The 21,452-nt window shown below is 45.8% G+C and overlaps 2 protein-coding genes across 9 annotated transcripts in view; both read right to left on the reverse strand.

Annotated features, from left to right (window-relative positions):
• The window catches only part of LOC135900651 (very long chain fatty acid elongase 4-like), a 71,371-nt gene extending 70,199 nt beyond the window's left edge, over positions 1–1,172 (reverse strand). Inside the window, exon 1 of the mRNA XM_065430171.2 lies at positions 1,111–1,172. The gene's annotated coding sequence lies outside the window, so the exon portion shown is untranslated. The remainder of the gene's footprint in view (positions 1–1,110) is intronic.
• Positions 1,173–11,354: 10,182 nt separating this feature from the next.
• Positions 11,355–21,452, reverse strand: part of cyc (basic helix-loop-helix ARNT-like protein cyc) — a 128,452-nt gene continuing 118,354 nt past the window's right edge. For 4 of the 8 annotated variants that reach the window (XM_065430170.2, XM_070535595.1, XM_070535593.1 and 1 more), the window contains 2 exons: positions 17,961–18,126; positions 11,356–14,982 (listed from right to left, as the gene is read on the reverse strand). In XM_065430170.2, coding sequence (XP_065286242.2) covers positions 14,810–14,982; positions 17,961–18,126 — 339 coding nt within the window. In that variant the 3' untranslated portion in view covers positions 11,356–14,809. Of the gene's footprint in view, positions 14,983–17,960; positions 18,127–21,452 lie in introns of all 8 variants that reach the window. The other 4 variants (XM_065430167.2, XM_065430169.2, XM_065430168.2 and 1 more) reach the window with 2 other exon arrangements.

The following is a 21,452-nucleotide window of genomic DNA, read 5'->3' on the forward strand; positions in this document are numbered from 1 at the left end:
AACCATGAGCGTACTTATCTATGTCAGCACCAAAAGCCCAGTAGTGTCAAACCTGTAGCAACACATATTGTAATTTTAAAAGTTGTGTTGTCGGTCGCAGACGGTCGTGCGTTGTGGGAACTACCATATCCTGGCAATGGTGGATAACGAAATTTAGCATATATTTTGGAGGCAGAACAATAGTTACTAGCCCATGAAGTAAAACCACTTCCTTCAATTCGGCGAACAGCTAGCAAATAGGAGCACACGCTTTCTCCATTGTCCCTCCTAAATTTCTTTAATCTCACAAACGTTATCGTCCTTGATGCGCGCATTTCAATACCTCTAGGTTCTGCTTTAAAGCACGAGAAACTTGACTCAAAGCCCATAGCTAATGTTTTCGATATCCTGGAACGAGTCTTCAGTCCCGCATAGTCGAGAAAAGGCAACTAATGATTACTATAGCGATTGATTTTATAGTGAAGCAACATTTCACTGTTTGTTTGTTTGCACGAAGGTATCCTCTGCGGCCAGATATAAAAAAGCGAACTATTGCCCCGGCGTCGTCTCCGGGCCTTAAACGAGCGGTGCCTAATCGGGCTTGCCGTAACGAGCGGGGAAAAGCAGCGTTCTCTCGAGCCCGGTCGCACGTCGCGTGTGTCTCACACCCACAGCAACGACGTACGTGTCGTGTCGATAAACCTGCAGTGCACGCCCAACCGCTACCACGCTCTCACTTTGTCCGCAGCAACGACGCACTGCCGATGTGAAATCTGCGCGAATTTCGCATTGTTCCTTTCCTCTCCCCTTCTTTTTTCTCGCCACGCCGGCGTCTTGCATAATGACGTGAGAAGCAGCTTTCCATCACCGAGTGTAGCTAGAAGCCGTTACACAACGTCCTGTTCCCCGGATTCAGGAGGATTGACGGCAAACTCCCGACGGCGTGCTTCACCGCAACTCCGTCTCGAACCGGCATCACTTGACAACTCTCTGGACGAGCACGGGGCAACCGATCATCTTCCGGGAATGCGGGGTATTGGCGACACTACCTCACGCGACCGCTGTCGCGATCTCGCGCTCAGTCGCCTCGCGTCGAAGCGAATAGGTCGGCTACAAAGAGGTTATACTCACGCATCGGTCCCATCCTTGGGTTCACGCCACTCCGGGCCGGGCGGCTGACATCTTGCAAATCGATACCCGCAGTTGCTACGGGAGACTGATACTAGGCGGCGCACTAGTCGGTACCGTGGCATACAGGATGCTTGTCACGGTGATATATAGAACGGCAATGCGACTTGGAACTGTTGAAGTGGGTGGAGAAAAGCTATATACTCGAGGAACTGCAGAATGGGTTCAGGCCAGGCAGGCGCTTAGAGAATAATATGTTTGTGCTAACTCAGCGCATAGAAATTGCAGTAGCTCAGGAACAGACTTTTATCGATACTATTTCTAGATATTAAGGGAGCCTCTGATGACGTAGGCAGGGATTATTGTTATGGGATATTCTTAAGCACGAAGGCACAGAGGACGATTTCGCGGAGCTGCCCAGAGAGGTATATAGAGACAAGCGAGTGCATGTTCTATGGGAAGGTCGAAAAGGTAACGAATTTAGTGGTGGGAATTAACCAATGACTGGAGCAAGGTTGTCCTCTGTCTCCATTGTTGTTCACGCTTTATGTTAAGCGCACAGAAAGAGGACTGCAAAACAGCGAATGGGCGTTCGATTTATCCCATGTGCGTAATGGACAAATGGTGCAGCAGAAGCTCCCTGGACTGATGTATGCGGACGACGTAGTGTTACTAACGGACAGTAAAAGGAAATTTATAGACACTCGCGAATATATAAGGCAACGCAGCAACAAATCTAGGCCTCAAGTTTAGCACAGGGAAATCGAGAATTATGATCTTTAATGAAGATACGAGTGTCAATTCAACAGTAAGTCATGCCCATAGTCAAGCAATATAGACAGCTTGGCGTATACATAAACGAAGGAAAAAGCTTACTCAAGCACCCACCAAGAAAATCTGAAAGTAAAGGAAAAGTGCAGTGCTGCAATAACGAAATGCAGAGCATTGTGGGGCCACAATGAGTTTGAGATGGTGCGTGGAATCTGGCAAGGAGTAATGGCGCCAGCGCTAACGTTCGCAAATGCCATTCTATGCTTAAAATCGGATATCTTGTCGGGGTTGGAAGTTAACCAAAGAACGGTAGGCCGGTTGGCATCGGGAGCCCACGGTAAAACCACAAATGAGGCAGTGCAAGGTGGCATGGGTTGAGCCTCTTTTGAAGTCAGAGAAGCACAGGGCAAAATTAGCTTTCAAGAAAGACTCAGGAACATGGATGAAAATTAATGGGCAGCTAGAGAGCACAATTACCTGTACTCGAAAAGCGTGGGCACAGAATGGAGGAAGAGATCAAGAAAGTTGGCAACCAAGTACAGAGTTACTAAAGCTGTAGATAGACCACCAGGAGTCATCAGAAAGAGGGATAAACGGAGACAGTTAATTGGTTGCAAAGAATGGAAACAAAGTGGACCATGAAGATTTACAAGAATGAGAAGAAAGAAATTAGAAGGGGAAATGCGTACCATAACACAAAGGGCAGTGCCTTGCCATTCGATGCTCGAGCCGTTTGCCTAAGGACGAAAACGTACCGGAGCAAATATTCGGAACTAGATGAGGCGTGTGCATGCTGCAGCAAAAATCCGGAGACCACTGAACACATCCTAATGGAATGCGAAGGGGTTATCCCAGTGACAACCGTAGGTAACATACACCTTCCAGAAGCGCGTGGGTTTTAAAGTGAACGGAGAGAGAGAGAGAGAGAGAAGAATACAGGAAGGCAGGGATGTTAACCAGTCAATAGTCTGGTTGGCTACCCTACACTGGGGGAAGGGAGAAGGGGAAGAGAAAGAAGGGAGAGAGAAGGTGTAGGTACGCGTACGGACAGCACTTCAGTTAAAGTCGCTCGAGCAAACCAGAAGTTCTGAGAAAACACAAAAGTGCCTTCACTGCCTTCTGAGCCGATGATCGGTCGGGACGGTGCTCTAATATTGTCTGTTCACTCAGAGGACGATCGTCTAGTTTCCTCAATGTGTCGGACAAATACTGTCTTTGGGCTTGAAATTGAGGACAATGGCACAATATGTGGTCAATGTTCTCCTCGCATGCGCAAACATCACATGCAGGACTATCAGCCATTCCAATTAGTGCTGAGTAGGCATTCGTGAAGGCCACTCCAAGCCATAACCGACACAGAAGAGACGCTTCACGCCGGTGCACACCGGCTGGAGGTCTGAGTTGAAGTGATGGGTTTAGTCGGTGCAGTCTTGTGCGTCTTGTATGTACATTATTCCACTCTGCTAAGGAGATCGTGCGTGCCAGAATGCCAAGTTGTCTCGCGGCGTCGGTCCTTGAGAGCGGAATGGGGACGCAGCGGTCTTCTTGGTTTGACGTCCGAGCTGCTTTATCGGCGTCTTCATTACCAATGATACCGCAATGACCTGGTATCCACTGAAAAGTGAACGGAAGCGTCAAAAGGGCAGCTGTCAAGATAAGCAAGACAGGTTTACAGTAATGGTGGAAAAAGAGTAGGGAAGAGATTGATACGACCGGATCTCATACAGTCATACATACAAGGTAGATAGTGAAGGAAAGAAAATATTAAGGAGATGTATACAGAAATGCTAGATAAGAAACATGCATCGCATACCTGATTAAATCAAGCAGGCTAGGTGACTTTTTGTCACCGCCGCGTTTCGAAGTGCATGCCACTCATCATCATCATCATCGTCGTCGTCGTGACGCATGTCCCGGAAAGTTCAACACTATTTCGAGGAACCAAGTAGCCTAGCGAAGGTTCCAGTGCAGTTGCGCATCACGAATATTTTCAGCGACAGTCGCATTGTGCGGCTGCACTCGCGTCGTCGCCAAGTTGTTGTTGTTGTTGTTTGTGGTGGTGGTGATGTAGCTTTTCCTATAACAATAACCATAACTATATATAACCATGCCAACCATTCAATAAATAATACATATCCCACGCATATGGGAATCAATCTTATACGAAGCGTGCGTTTTGCCGGAACCTAGTTATCTATTCTCGTGTGGTGTGTCCGTCCCCATTTCCCTTTCCCCAGTGTAGGGTAGCCAACCGGGCTCAGTCCTGGTTAACCTCCCTACCTTTCATTTATCATTTGCTCTCTCTCTCTTTCTCTCTCTCGTGTGGGGTACTGCAACGTGTTGCCAGAGAGGGGAGGGAAGAGAAAAGTAGAAGGCAGGGAGGTTAACCAGAATAACGTCCGGTTGGCTACCCTACACCAGGGAATGGGAAAGGGGAAAACAAAGATCACGGGGACAGAGAGGAGGGAAGGAAACAAGAAAATTGCGGCGAGTTCGCTGACGCGTGTGGTCTTACAGAAATGGCTATTGCCAGAAAGCGCAACAATGGTCGCGCGACAATGTATATGTGAAACACAATTTTGACACGAATCTGTGCGTGACGACAGTGGCCAGGGGACGACACCGCGGCGGACGACGACGACGACGACGACGACGGTATTACGATCGATTTGTCGGCTATTGACAACGAAACGTTACAACCCTATCCGTTGCAGCTGGAGCCGATTCCAAAAGTGGTAAAATGCCACGTAGCGTGACAAAGCGGTACTTCCCACATGGTTAAAGTAGGGGGAAACTGCAGACGCGCTTTCGATTTTCTCAGCAAATTGTTGCTGCGCGACCTGACCCGGCGCGACGTAGGCACCAGCCGTCTCAATATGCTAGTTGCCAACATAGGAGAGCGGTAACGCTATTTATTATTCAATCGCTCCATGCATGCCCATGTGGCGTAATTGGTATGTGGCAGATGGAGCGTAATGGGTAATGTGGGTTTTGGCACATACCAGGTTACCCCATTAAAGCCCAGCGTGACCATATGGTCACGTTAGTCTGCACAGTGAATTTCAATTAATTAAGATTAACAAAACGGCACCAAAATCGCCTTTGACGTGCCGTTTGAGAGATTAGAGTTCCCTTTATAGATACCAAGTGGCAGCAGCTGTCAGTCGTTTTGTGGGAGCCCCTTGCAAAAGCAGGAAAAAGTGTTGCTCTGCGGGTAGCGTTGCCATGCATCGCTCCAAGGGGTAAGTGTGTTTTTTTTTACTACTTGTTTAGGCAATAGTCAGATATCCTTACCTCCATATTGATCTTTGAATATGTGACCTTCGATGACCATTTGTGAAAGATTAATGTTTGATTTATCTATGAACGAGCGCGTTGTCTAGCGCGTTACCATATGGTCACGCTGGGCTTCTAGGCTACCTAAATTTTTATTTGTCTAACTGCATTCTCATCTAGTGCACGGCGGCTGGCGCGTTCTCGCAGTGGTTATTTCTTATTTCATTTTCTGAATGGGTTGATGTTGAAAGAAATAGTGAAGCATTCGTAGAGGAACATGACGACGTGTCAGTGGTTTATATCGAGCCGCCAGAGGCTAGCACCTATTCGGATGAAAACTCGGCCGATGAAGACTCAGGTGGGCTCATTGACAATCTAAGCAGGTGGCAGCTATGAGCCGGCGCTGAAACTGTTTTCTCTGACGGATGCCGCAGCGGTGGATGCGACTCGGACGGTGACGACCCCGGCGAGGAAGGTGACGGAACATAAGAGGTTTCTTCTGTAGTTGATGCGGCCATTCCTGCCAAATTTATCCACTGTTTCTAAGTGGACGAAGGGTGATCTCCAGATAAGCCTTGGCATATTTCCCGGCCCAAACTTTGCTGCTTACAGGGACTTTTCACCTGTTGAGTTCTTCGATCTTTTTGACAACGCCGTACTCGATAGCGCAAGTACTCGTATGTTGAGAAGAAGCGAATCAAGGTAGCCCATCCAAACACTGTTGCTAAGTACAAGATTTATAGGAGGTACGGACCAGATGGATGCAAATGCAGGCGCCTATAGGATTGCAACCCGTGGCAAAAAGTGGTGGTGGCCGATTTTATAATAATATATGGGGTTTTACGTGCCAAAACCACTTTCTGATTATGAGGCACGCCGTAGTGGGGGACTCCGGAAATTTTGACCACCTGGGGTTCTTTAACGTGCACCTAAATCTAAGTACACGGGTGTTTTCGCATTTCGCCCCCATCGAAATGCGGCCGCCGTGGCCGGGATTCGATCCCGCGACCTCGTGCTCAGCAGCCTAACACCATAGCCACTGAGCAACCACGGCGGGTACCGATTTTCACATCACTTTGTGATGTACCTATCAGCAACGCTTGGGCGCTAATTCGTAGCACAGGGTTCAACGTCACGCAGGTGGAATTCCACAAGCAAATTGCACAAAGCTACCTGATGCGATGGGACAATAAGCCCAGAGGACCTGCTCAACGCAGGATACTAAAGACTGGTGATGTCCTGACTGGTACACGGTATGACCAAGTGGCCCACTTTGTTGCACCAATACCTAATGGCAAGAGGTGGAAGTGTGCATGAGATAATTGCAACAGCCCGGTGCACACACAATGCACATAGTATGACGTCGGCATGTTTATTCCATGAGTTAAACCATATCACACTAAATAAGTGCTCGACTGTTCGCTATGTATGTTTTTTGTGATGTTTCATGGCTTGAAATAAATGTTTTTATCTTCGCGTATTTTGCTGTAGCGTAAGGGCCCAGTGTGACCATATGGTCACGGGCTATATTTCAAAAGCTAATTAGGCAAGAGTAATAATTCTTTGCATGTGAATTATTAGTATAAATGTAAGTTAACATATGACAGTTATTTGAAGATAGCAAGAAAATAAAGAAACCGGTCCCTAATGGGTTAACGAAACGACCATGAGAGCACCAAGATGTAGGAGACTAGGTGCATGCTCTCAAATCCGCAAATGCTCGTCAAGAAATGCCTCGCATTTAATACTACTGACGGGAACGTCTGACGGTGTTTAGCTCTCCAATTAATCGTATGTCGGCCCCTTCGACCACGGGCACCGTGTTGCAGCTCATGTGGAACGCGAACGCGCATACGTGTCGCGTGGCTGATACTGGGCGATACACTGCAAAATCTGATGCGCGAAACTCGTTTTCACGGCTCTTACACTTCGAGACACTGTACAGACGCACGCACGCACACTGTACACGCACGCACGCACGAGACACTGTACACGCACGCACGCACGCACGCACGTGCGTGCGTGCGTGCGTGCGTGCGTGCGTGCGTGTGTGTGTGTGTGTGTGTGTGTGTGTGCGTGCGTGCGTGTGTGTGTGTGTGTGTGTGTGTGTGTGTGTGTGTGTGTGTGTGTGTGTGTGTGTGTGTGTGTGTGTGTGTCGGTGTGTGTGTGTGTCGGTGTGTGTGTGTGTCCATCCTTTCTCCAGATCGTGATAGAAGTGTAGGGAAAGAAATTCATCAGCTACAGAGCAGAATAAGGAGAAAACACGTCGTTGTGTAACGTAACGTGGCTCGGCTCTTTCCTCACTTATAGAAAGCGCGGCAACAACCACGCCGAACATGCTTGACAAGATGAGTGACCTTAGTGACGGTTGTAAAAGCTATTCCGAGCGCAGTTATTGTGCGTTACGGAAAAATAAATTTCGGGCCCACGTCAGTGTGTTGCTTTTTGCGGAAACACGGTTCGCGAGAATGTTCGGCATTTGGGGCAAAAGGCTGATGCCAGAATTATCCAACAGCCGCGAGCCAACAATAGCAAGGATCGTCAAAGTTCACTGGGAGGTCACGTAGGCGCCGTCGCTTCGTGAGCTACGATAGACAAAAGAAGGCCCAATCCACGCATAAACAGCATGAATATTCAAATCGCTACTCTCTCCGAGAACGCTGGTTTCCCTTCAGCAGTATATGGCGTTTATGTAACTCGGCATAACTCCATTTACCTACATATTGGCCTGACACAGTTTTACTACATATTGGCAGCAGTTTTGAGACTGCACAAATGCAAGACACACGAGGAGGTAACGCAAGCTATAAATAAACGAAGCAAAGGAATCAAGCTGAGGAAGGTGGCGATCATTACGTTTCACAGCGTCCGAGCGAGAAGGAAAGCCACTGCAGAGCAAAGCTGTGCTTAACACCATGGTCTCCGGTGTGTAAGCAGTTGATGTCGTAGATGATCTAGTCATTGGTACGTGGCAATTTCAGGGATGACGGGGCAGTATGTGAGTCTGTACAGATGACTCAGAGGCTCACTGGTTGCTTCAACAGCTAAGTGGAAGTTGTTTGCAGTGCTGCCAGCTCCGTGGCAACGGAAGAGGTCCTGTGGCTGAGATTCGCGGAAATGTTGACGCTTTTTGATGGAATCCACACTGCTATGGCAGGTCAATTAGTGGTCACAGATCGAGTGATTAAGGTAGATATGACGACGCTGTTCGTAGCAGCAAGAGATGTGCTCGAGCATGAAGTATAAGTTAATACTGGCACGTGGGTTTTTCGCTTGCATTTTACGCTTGGCACGGTTGTAGTAATACACCAGGCAGAGAACTTTCAAGGAAGCAGTAACGGCGCAGGAGGACCCAGCTGGTAGATAGGCGGAAGCAGGTCGATGGCGTCAGGAAGATATGTGCCGGAGAGAGGAGGTTCAGTGACGCTAGCTCCAGGCATAGAGTTTTATGATAAACAAACCGCAGGAAAAATTTGTTGCTGCCGTATGCGTGACTTCCAAATGCGACGTTTCATAGGCATAGGAACGATGGGCTGTACGTGGATTTCCCTAAACTTCCTACTTCTGGCTTCGTGTGGCCCTGCAGGTTCTTACAATATAACCTTCCGGAAGTTTGTTTCGCCGAAAATTTGAGGCTTGCCAATTGTAAGTGTACAGAGTGTCCCACGTAACTTGAGCCAAACATTTAAAATATGCAAGTGACACGTAGCTGGACCGAACTTAGGGAAAGTTGTTTGCCGTCGCCTGGAGATACTCAGTTTATTTTTTCATTCCGCCTAACCAGATAATCAGTCTTAATTAGTTAACAAACTTCCTAATTATTATAATTCTACGAAAGTTGTCAACCAGGAAATTGTAGAGCAACATGAACAACTCCCGATACAGCTCTGCGTTTTTCAATGCCTGCTACAAAAAAGTGTTCTTGCTTGTATTCGCGTCCCGCCGTGGTTGCTCAGTGGCTATGGTGTTAGGCTGCTGAGCACGAGGTCGCGGGATCGAATCCCGGCCACGGCGGCCGCATTTCTATGGGGGCGAAATGCGAAAACACCTGTGTACATGGATTTAGGTTCACGTTAAAGAACCCCAGGTGGTCAAAATTTCCGGAGTCCCCCATTACGGCGTACCTCATAATCAAAAAGTGGTTTTGGCACGTAAAACCACGTAATTTTTTTGTATATATATACTCGTTCCACATGCATATATTCTGCATACATACTTGAACGTTTCGCGATTCATTTGTGCCCTGAAAGTCGCGTAAAACTAACACGCAGCAGAATTGCATCATAAATAGGCATTAATAAAAGCGGCAATATGCCTCATCGACAAATCCATGTCCAATCTTTGAAAAAATGATGTAGTACCCATGATTCCTGTGGTGGCTCAACTATTGCAGTACCAATTTTACTTTTTAATATAAGCCGAAAATTCTACGAATCGAAGCAGTCGATTACTTCATTGACTCAGCAATACACGCAGCTTAAAATGACTATTCGAATATCGTAAACAATTCAGCTGGACAGAGAAACTGCCTGAAAAAAATACGTACGCACTTATTTTAATGCGAAGCATATTTTGCCTCGTACTAGGCACTTCGCGGTCGCTAGGTTCCTGTCAGGTTTCCTTTCTGGTCTCTTCAATAAAATGAAAGTATGCGTCTGATGGGATTTCGTTCAATATGTCCCACAACACTCAGTCCGATAGTCTACCTATAAGACCCCAATCGCTTACACACTTCTCTCTTTCCAACTAGCGCTTTCAACGATTGGCACTTACGTCACGTCACACAGTAACAGCCAATTAAGAAAAGCGCGAGCGCCTGCGCAAGTTTGCATTAGGCCACAGAGGTAACAACAGAATGCGCGAATAATTGCCAAATTTACCGCTGTCCTTCACTGGCGCCTTGTACATCGCATAGCAACAAGTTGCTTACAAAAGCGAGAGCGTGCCAGTTTCCCCCATCCTTCGTTCCCGGCAGCCAGCGCTTCGGGACGCTGTGTGACACTGCACCGCCCCCGGGATTGGCACAGGTCGTAACAGAACACAGTGTAACGTTTATTCGTTGGAGCACAACAAATCAGTCGGTAAACCATCGCCGTCACAGTGCCGTTGTCTTGCTGGCTGTCATCACACATGAGCTATCGTCACACATGTTCCCACACAATCGCTCGCATTACGTGGACACCTTGCGGCCTCTGATAACACTTACCGAAAGCCCAAGGGATGCGACAGCCTGCTACGTACAAAACGCTTTCCGATATGATTCTCACAGTGCTCGAGATGTGCATGTTTTTTCATTAGTCGTTTCATAATTATTTCTCATAATTTGTTTTCAATTTTTCTGTTTGTTCTCTCGATCTCCTTCGCTCAGCACGGAAAATTTTAATTCCGCCAAAAAAATGTGGCCATGAGTAAAGCACGTAACTCTGGTTCCTGGTACCTACAGAACTATCTCCAAGACGCCACGGCGCAATTAGCGCTGGCTACGTTAAACATTGCTGACACGTCTTTCGTATCACATAAAGATGAAGCAGGGCCGACATGCAGGCGTAAGTCTTATTTACATTGGCAGACAAGTAAAAAAAAAATGGACGTTTCGTCCGAAAGCCGAAGCACCGACTGCGATAGCTATAGGTGCAGCGATGCCTTTGAACTTCTCGCCCAGTGTACTAAGTATACGTGGATCCAAGTGAAGCGAACGCAACATACGCGGGGGCGCCAAAAGTTATGGCACCCAGAAAAGTTTTAACACACCATGTAGGATTCCTAATGACATCGTGCGGGTGCCCCACGCCGCCCGTAAAGAGTCGCATCAATAAAATTACATCACTTTCAGGTTCGAGCACTGATATTTCTTTGCACTTTACATATCTGAATACTTTGCTAATGTTTGAAATAAAAGGCGTGCGCTGTGAGTGTTACGTTTTCATGACATTCGTTTTCGGGCTGTCATTCTCAAAATCAGCGGGAATAATTTAGTCAAGATCGTAAGAGCTCTTTAGCTACTTTAGCAACTTTAGTGATTGAAGAGTGTAGTAATACAACCTGCGTATACGGCATGGGTAATACATATAACTATATATACGCGGAGCTTCGCGGCAGTGCCGATGGCGAAGAAGATGGCGAAAATCGCCCGCAGTATCCATACAATTGTTATCGCAACAAAATGAATGCGAGGAAACTTGACATGGAACGCCAGAATTCAAAGCAATGACTGTTTTTTATTTCTTATGACAAGCTCCCACCTTTCCATCTTCTCAGTCTGGGTGAAACGCACACTACAGTAGGTGCTTCCTCAAACCTAGAAGAGCATGAAATTGTGGTGGGCGAAAGTAGGGGCAGCTTGCAGCTAGCAACACTCGCGTTGTAACGACGCATCTCACGGTGCAATGAGATTATTCGTGCTCCCTGAAAACCGCGTGAAGGACCCAAAGTGGGCAGCCTTCTCGTCTACAGTGGCTGCTGGCCGTCTGCTGTGGCTGTGTCCAGGGACAACGGTCACAAAAGTGAAAGTGCTTAAAAGTGCCCGGACACAGACTACGGCCACAGCCCAAATACAACGAACAGTTAAACATGGGTGATAGGTTCCACGGGTTACTCATGAGACCTCTTCACGAAGGACTGCACGCATTTATTCAATAATAATATGCCTGATGGCGAACTGTTCGATTAAGAAAAAAAAACACAAAAGAGGAGCTCCATACTCCTGTGTACCGCAAGAATATTTTACGATCGCATTTCACATGTCGAGGCCAGGCTATGAGGAAAATTCAGCACGTAGAAAATCCCGCCCTCACTGTTCAAATACAAGCAAAGCATTTAAAACAAATACAAACACTCAACAAATAGCTAATTTCCCGGCCACGGCGGCTGCATTTCGATGGAGGCGAAATGCGAAAACACCCGTGGTACTTAGATTTAGGTGCGCGTTAAAGAACCCCTGGTGGCCAAAATTTCCGGAGTCCCCCACTACTACGTGCCTTATATCCAGAAAGTGGTTTTGGCACGTAAAATCCGATAATTAATTAAGTAGCTAATTAACCGATATAAGCTAAATTTGTAGCATTTATGATAGAGGGATGAATTTTATCGACTGTTGGAAGCAGGGCTAGAACGTATGGCGGCAATTTGCCAGAGATTTATAAATTTCAAGTTAATCAAGGGCCAAAGTTCACAGCTCCTGTATAAGTCGGCATCAAAATCAGATGTCGCGATTCTGTAAACTGTATCTGTTAAATAATTTAAAGCGCACAATTATGTATTGGTAATATATTAGGTGAAATCGTCACATTTATTTTACGCGACTGTTGCCAAAGTCGTATACACCAATTAGTTTTATTACTCCCAGTGATGTGCGTATAATGAATGCATTAGTATTGTATGCTTTAGACTTTACAATAGATTTAGTTTACAGAACTGCAACTTTGCTTTGAAAGCCGAACGGCGGTGCCCAAAACTTGTTGCTTTCTTATTTCAATATGTGCAATGTTCGGCATGTGTCCTCAAAAGAAATATGACCAAAACATAAAGTCTGCTGCAAACAGCCAGTAGATTTTAACTTGTGCATTCAGACAAAATATATGTAATCAAGAATTGTTCAGTGACAGCAGATCAAAACAACTGCTGCGTCTATATGGACGCAAATAAGCGTTCTCGAGGTCAAGCTCTCCTAAACATGAACCAACACTAGGAGCATATTTGTGTATTGAAGCTCAGGCTTTGCCCATCACTGGCGTATTATCAATTGGAACGCTATCTTGCTTAGCGGAACAAGAACCACTCGAACGGAAATTCAGCCCTACGAAGCTCGGCCGATGAGATGCCCGGTATGTACAATGGTAGACTCGTTTCCGTGTCTTTTGGACCCAGCGTTACCTTCATGGGACATGTGACACTACGATTTCCATAAATTTTGGTTTGTTCGGTCACTTGTTCGTGATATGAAAATCGTCTGAACCTATTTACTGAAAATGTGTTTCAACAAAGAGCTTGTTTCACTAGATCGTTTGTTATGGTGATCAAGGAAGAGTAATTGCCATACGTGTAGAACAAGGAGTGCTGACGGCACAAACGTCACGATATATGTGCCTTCACGGGGGGAAGGGGGGGGGGTATTTCAACAGTAAAAAAAAAGAATAACTTGAATACGATAGACTACGACAAAACTTCGTCACAACCTGTTGTAATGCCCTTGATTGCAATACACGTATCCGCCAATTGGACCATTCATTAATCCGTAGCACTTACCACGGGCTCTTGTTATACACTCTGAAATATCATTCAGCTGCACTGTTTTCTTCAATACAAAACCACCGTACAAAGCACCTTATGGTGAATTCAATGTCACTGACAGAGGATGACATCATTTCACTTTTTGCTTACCTTCAAACGCAAATTATTACACCGATGTTTGTAAGATTCGTGGTCCGAACAAAACCTGCGCGATGCCCCGTTCTGGTACATTTATAACTCAAAACCTCCACTACACCCGTTTTGACGCGACGTGACTCAAATTACAGCTCTGTTGAATCTTTATTCATATTTGCCGCAAGTACAGTGATGCTTTAGTATATTCCGTAATATCACAGCTCACATCATGTAGCAACTACTGCGGCGACAACTCGACTTCGTGTACAACGTGACACCTACAGAGTGTTATATAAATCACTGCAAATTGCGCGTCGATCAAAGCCCGAATGATACCACGCGCACTCGAGTACTCGTATAATATGCATCCGCTGAAGCCTTGCAAAGGGTGCAACACCAGGACGGGAAGATCAAACCCTAAAAGGCGCCCGTTTTCCGAGTACTGTACATCAGCAACAAATGTGGATAAGTCCAACAGCAAGCAACATCTCAATACACTTTTAAACCAATGTACACCCTTTGGGGTGTACATATGCCACACAACAATAACCGTCATCTTTCTTGCTTGCGTTTCCTTTCTTGAAAACGCTGCGCTCGCTACTTACCTGTCGAGAATGCTCTGTCATGCTCATCACGCGCATGCGGTTCGTGACTCGGAAGTAGCCGACTCGCAGCGTTAAAGAAAGCAAATGCGAACAAGAGAGATGACGATTATTGTTGTGTGGCGAGATACGACGCAAAGGGTGTAATTTTGTTTAAGAGTGTGCTGACAATGCAGAACTTCGTAACGATGCTTGATAATACATTTTTCTCTGTGTGCCGTAACTGCAAAACTGTGCGTTTATGTATTCAGGGAATGTACAGCAAGTGGTTCGACATGTGGTAACGTTGCTTACAAATCGGCCGAGCAACGTGGTCCAGCGTCAAGTCTGTGGACAGGGGAGAGGGGGGGGGGGGGGCATAGGGGAGCACAACCGGCGTCGCTGTAGAAGCAGAACTTGATGTTAATAAGCACGGACAGCCTCAATACGAAAGGTAGCACTCAACGACGGCACACCACGTGTTCGACCGCGAACAGCACTGGATGAGTGGACGTCAGCTCCTGGAAAAGTTTCTTGCTGGACGCAATCTGTGCGGCGCGCGGTTCCAAGATCCGTGCTGGAGTGCACGCGCTTTGGCGTGAATACTGACTGGTAGTGACTTCTGGTGCATGCCACAGGCGGTATATTCTTCTCTGCTCTACGGTGAGAACTCGCGAGAGTCCGCGGGCACAGGAGCACAAATAGGCGTTTCAAGGTAAGGGCCACGGCATGCCGCTGAAGTCCACCAGTCCGCCAAGTCCGGCGTCCGCTTCCAGCAGGCTCATGATGACAGCCATGGCAGCCTCGTCGTTCCCTTCGCTATTGCCCTGAGTGCCGGCGCTCAGGATGTCCCGACTTACGAAGCTGTTCACCAAGTCCAGCTCTGGAAGGCAGAATCGGAACGTACATGATAAGCAAGAAGTTTTGCTGTATGGAATATTCATGCATGTATATAATCTTAATTGTATGATCAATTGTCCAAGAAACACACTGGTTTTGCATGCACATTTAAACGGAAATTTTTACACTCTGTTTGAATCGCTCGGGACCCTTTAACAACATTTTTGGGTGCCGGAAAGCGTGCAAGTGTATATGTATTATTTAAGCAAGTTCCCAATCAGCCTAAAAGAATGTTTCCTGTGTAGAATACACAAAATAAACTCTCGCCATAAGGAGCGTGAGACTATGGCGGCATTGGACGTCGCGTGAAGATGCTTATTTCTACTTATTCAGTCATTATCATATTTCTGCTCACCACCTAATTATTGTCTGCATGTTACCACGTTCCTAGACAACATAAATGCGATGTAAGAAGGTCGCCACTTAGAAGCACTATATAGGTTCATTTATGGGCCCCTAATTCTCAAAGCTAGCGTCGCAAACCTGAGTTTATACGTGCGTTTATGTGCTTGTTTGTTTGGTTTTTATTTCGCATCATTGCACCTATCATAACTATGTACCAACTAGCGTAAGCCTCAGTACTAAAGGTTATCCGTTTGCCGACGATACAGAAAGCGTTGTAGCAGCTAGGGACTGGTTTTCGGATAGGGAACTGCGTTGTTCGAAGCTGGGATCGAAAAGTTTGAGATGTATTCTTGTGTATTCTGGGACGGTCACTTTCGGCGATACTGTCGCCTTAGCTACGCCTTCGCCATCGGCGCGTGCTGCTTGACTGTTTTAGCATAACCAGAAAATAAATAGTGACCTCTAGTAGATCCGATCTATGTCAGTTTTACGTCATGGTGTCAGTGGGTGCTGCCAACATATACTGAATAAACGAACCCGTCTTTTCGAATTCGGATGGTGGTGAAGTGTAGTAGAGACAAGCGAGATGGTAGTTTATAGTAATTTTTTTTTTTGAAGGCGGCTTACACTTGGTGTTCCACGGCGATGTTTGGTGAGTGTTGATGGCCTAGTTCATTGTGTTGCCTTGTGTAAGTGTCAAGTTTAGATCACAGTGTCTTGTTCGCAGCTGACAGCGACACTACGAAAACGCGTTGCTCGAGTGGTTCCTCGCACGCCAGCTGGAACGACATACCCGTCCCAAAGCTGTGACCCCTTCGTCATGACGAGAGAAGCTTTTCGGCGGCACTTCCGGTGTCGCTTTATAATGTCATCAAAAATTTCTTTCGCAAGCACGTGATTTCTAGCACAATTTATTAACAAAATAGAACATTTCACACTTTCGTTTGAATTTATTTTACCTAAAGCGTCCGTAGTTAACTCTAGTGAGTGCGCAGAAGCCGCAGTGCGGCCGGTGCACCCGAAAACAACACACTCGAGCAGTTCTGCACTGGTACGGTGCGCCCTCCTGTGTTGTGAAGCGTTCGAAAGCGCGTGTTGGCAGTGCATGCTGACGTCACGGGTAAGCAGTCGCTTGCATTATTCAATGTGCCTATCGCCGAAAGTGGTCGTCGCAGAATACGTCCCTTGGTGTTAGACTCATTCTGCGCTCAGGAATAGACGGAATTACGAAGAGGAATGCATTTGTGTCTTCGCCGATGTTCGCTTTCTGCTGTTTTGCATTTGTGATGCTGTGTTACAGCGCCACATCCGAGAAACTAAATTTATCTGTGGTCTGTCCTAAAAGAAACCTGATTTGGCTAGCTATGTCCCGCATGTTAAGGACACTTAAAAGGAACATTTAGTAGTGCGATCTCAACAGGCCTCCCCAACTCCCAAGAAAATAGGGCCTAATTACATTACAGTCTACCGGCTAATGTAATGCGTGCTTACGTTTCATTTCATTCTGGCGATATGCTGCGCAGAAAAACGGGCAAATGAAAAGTATATCATGAATGATTTCGAAACAGAGGTACTTGTTGTTTCCGGCGGTGTTTCTTCCGTGCATATCATGGAGTCAACGGACGTTTCGCAAGAAAAATCTGAAAAACAATTGTAACCACCCTCCTCACCCATTCCAACGAGCTCGCTACAAACACAAGTTTTGATCACAACCTGAGGCAACCCAAACTGAGCCAGATCTTTTCACAAATCCGTAAATTATCTGGGCTTGATCTGCAAATTAAATTATAACTTGATTTGCCTTCGAGAATTGTTGAAATGAAGTGTCATTATGCATAGCATTCAAGAACTTTTCATGCAGTTTAACTACACTTGAAAAGAGTTATCATGTGCGACTCGAAAATACTATCCTGTTGTACGCACTGTATGTATGTCGAGGTTTAAAGCACGTCGTGTTGTTCTTTGTCAACACGTGGTCAAGACATTTCTGATGGCATTTAAGGGCCAGAAAATTTATTTAAATGTTTTTTCTTCTTTCTTTTTTAATGGATGCAGCTAGGTAACCATATGGCTTTGCTAACGCACCATGACAACAAAGTAGCTGGCTGCACAGTGTGGGCTTACATGCGGTTACCGGAAGTAAATAATGCTAGACACCGACACAAATACTGCCTATGGGCTAAAGAAATACGTCGAAGGTTTGAAAGGCACCTAGAACGTCGTGTGCCATTCTGTTAAGCTGTGTATCAGCGTCCAAGACAAACAGATGCACCCACGGGCTGTGCACGCACAATGGTTACAATAAGCGCTTGTAAACGACAGCTGTGGTTATAAACAGCAGGGGCCACGCAGGTTTCATTAAGATAGCCTATGTGAAAGGCACCCAGAAGGCCAAGGGCCATTCTCTGCGTGGAAGTTGTATTAACGCGTGACATGTCGCCACTGACTGCGTCTCAAATAACGCCTTCGCTGCCCTCTGGAACACGGCGCTGACCGATGTGTCGGTCGACGACGGAAGGATGTTAGTTAGAAAGATGTCTGCAGCTTCATCATCACTCGCAAGGCAATGGCTTTTGGATACGCCGACTCGGGATCCGCTAGCGAATATACACTTACCAGATTCCGCCGTGGGCTGACTGGCTGGCGAGGCGGACCTGAACGCAACAGCCTGACCAGCCTGAGGCGGTGGTTCGGGCGAGTCGGTCTGCATCTCGTCGCTCCGGTCACCGGGCCCAGCGAGGCTTGTGCTGGGCGACGGGCTGCCGAAGGCTTTCCTCGCCTTCTGCGATCAGACATCGAGTGCCCTCCTTGTATAATTATATGGCATCTCAAAAAAACTAACCTGGCCTTAGCTTAATATCAGAACGAATTCACCATGCAGGCGACGGCAATATTCGAAATGAAAGTGGAGCAGAAATAAGTGAGTGAAAAGCGCTTTTCTGTTCTGTTTATTCGCAGCAAAAAACAAAAATCTGAATTTGAAACTGTTTTCTCTCAAGCCCGGTCTTGCAAAACAACTTGCTTTGTTCAGCTGGATCCCTCGCACAGACCCGATTTTATGGCAAAGAGCTCAAGTCGACTTCGAAGGCCACTTTGTAGGAAAGTCACATCAGGGTGGCCTTCCACTACATCTGTAGACGGGCCTTTGTTATCGACGTGGGCGCTGCATTGTATTGGCCATGCGTTCGTACAAAGCCGAGCCTTTGCGGTAGATTGGCACCCTCTTCCGTTTGTGGAGAGAGGCTGGATGGATGGATGGATGTTATGAGCGTCCCCTTTGGAACGGGGCGGTGGGTTGCGCCACCAAGCTCTTGCTACTATACTGCCTAATATTCTACCTAGGTTAAACAATGAAAAAAGAAAAAAAAACACTATGAACTACCACGCCCAAATTTTCTGATCCCCTATTGCGAACTGTGCTTTTGTACGTCTCCGTCTTTTGTCGTTTCCCTACTTTTCTTCCACCAATCCTCCAGTCGCCTCTTACTAATGTCTACTGCGGACATGTTTGCTTTACCACTGCTCCCTCTGAACCCAAGGGCTTCAAGGAGGCCAGTGGTGCCTAAATCGACCGCTGGGTAGACGTCTTCACATTCTAATAAAACATGCTCCGTAGTTTCCCTAGCTTTACCACAGCAAGGCCCTCTGGACACAGCGCGCCATCTAGCGGCGTCGCAGCGAGGTCTTATAGGCTCGTGTGTGAATTTACAGTATGATCAAACAACATTATCTGAATTTATAGGACGCCGGTTGGATTTCACCCAGCACTGAAAAAAAATATTTTTTTTTTGTGATTGAAGAGGTGACCACACCCAGTCACCCAAGCTGGCGTGAAATGGGTTTATTTACGAGCAGCACATAACCAGTGGCACACACCCAGTGAGCCAGGTTGGCGTAAAAGAGGTTCACTGAAGAGCGGCAGTGACCCAAGTTGGTCGGACGGTTGGTTTCGAACCATGTTCCCTCAGCACAGCAGCCCGGTGCTCTAACCATTAAACCATCGACTACCCAGTGACCCAAGGTGGAGTAAAAGATCTTAAATACGGATATGATTAGATAGATAGATAGATAGATAGATAGATAGATAGATAGATAGATAGATAGATAGATAGATAGATAGATAGATAGATAGATAGATAGATAGATAGATAGATAGATAGATAGATAGATAGATAGATAGATAGATAGATAGATAGATAGATAGATAGATAGATAGATAGATAGATAGATAGATAGATAGATAGATAGATAGATAGATAGATAGATAGATAGATAGATAGATAGATAGATAGATAGATAGATAGATAGATAGATAGATAGATAGATAGATAGATAGATAGATAGATAGATAGATAGATAGATAGATAGATAGATAGATAGATAGATAGATAGATAGATAGATAGATAGATAGATAGATAGATAGATAGATAGATAGATAGATAGATAGATAGATAGATAGATAGATAGATAGATAGATAGATAGATAGATAGATAGATAGATAGATAGATAGATAGATAGATAGATAGATAGATAGATAGATAGATAGATAGATAGATAGATAGATAGATAGATAGATAGATAGATAGATAGATAGATAGATAGATAGATAGATAGATAGATAGATAGATAGATAGATAGATAGATAGATAGATAGATAGATAGATAGATAGATAGATAGATAGATAGATAGATAGATAGATAGATAGATAGATAGATAGATAGATAGATAGATAGATAGATAGATAGATAGATAGATAGATAGATAGATAGATAGATAGATAGATAGATAGATAGATAGATAGATAGATAGATAGATAGATAGATAGATAGATAGATAGATAGATAGATAGATAGATAGATAGATAGATAGATAGATAGATAGATAGATAGATAGATAGATAGATAGATAGATAGATAGATAGATAGATAGATAGATAGATAGATAGATAGATAGATAGATAGATAGATAGATAGATAGATAGATAGATAGATAGATAATGTGCGGAACCGATTCCAAAACAATTTCAGGCCATACTACAACACTACAGAGTAAAGCGCAGGAAATATCCCCTACCGCACGAATTTCTCACGCGCGCTGGAGCAGTTTCGTGGAAGCAGCTACAGACAAACACCTTACCGCACCGCACGCTATATCAAACCTTGTACCCCACACAATATCCGACAATGCCCAGATTGCAATGCTCCGGCCACGCTCTACCAAGCCACTTGGCCGTGCGAGCTCGTAAACGCCAACCCTGGAATCCCACACTCCTCCCACCACACAACAGTGGGAAGCCTCGCTGTCCATCTGGCGTCAACTGCCGGGACCAGCTCGATCGGACCGTGAGAGCGCGCCGGGGGGCGGCACGGCTCATGGGGTTCTAGACTGAGGACTCCACCCACACCTCGTCGAAGGACTCTGCTGTTTCACTTAATGTTAACAAATGTTCTCTCTCTCTCTCTCTCTCTCAACTTCAAGACCTTCAAAGTATTAAAGAATTGACAGTTTTCTCAAGTGTCATTTGGATGCAGATGTACACAAATATTGACATTACCAGCCTCAAGCTCGACGACTCCGCACTTAAGAAAGCTATCAGAGATCCAGGAGCTGGAGCGCTATTATCTAGTATCTGAGTTCACAAAAATAAATTGACAATATAATCAGTGGAGCCCTTGTCGTACTCACCAAACAGCACACAAATCACGTGCTCACTGCTCGGTTTAAAGTTACGCGTTGCAGTGGTGACATTTACGACTGCGTATGAGTTAAACATATTTCAGTCTACCGCAATAATCTGTGGCATGGGAAGCAGCTTCTTTCACGAGTTCGAAAGTGCACGTAGTGTTACAGTTAGTCACACAGTGTTTTTGTAAGCCACCCTGGACCACGTGCATGAAAATTAGAGTTGTTGGCACCGCTGACACCAGTTTTGTTTCGACTAATTATAATATGGGTGTCGTGCTCGTGCCGCGTGACCTGATACCTATAGAAGCGCACTACTGAGGCTTTCTTCGTAAGTGATTGCTTGAAGTGTTCATGCATTTTCTTGAACACGCAAGTAAACGACAGCTTAGATTTAAACTTTCATGTATTTCCTTGAACATG

The sequence above is a fragment of the Dermacentor albipictus genome, chromosome 3, assembly GCF_038994185.2.
Source record: "Dermacentor albipictus isolate Rhodes 1998 colony chromosome 3, USDA_Dalb.pri_finalv2, whole genome shotgun sequence".
NCBI classification, from domain to species: domain Eukaryota; kingdom Metazoa; phylum Arthropoda; class Arachnida; order Ixodida; family Ixodidae; genus Dermacentor; species Dermacentor albipictus.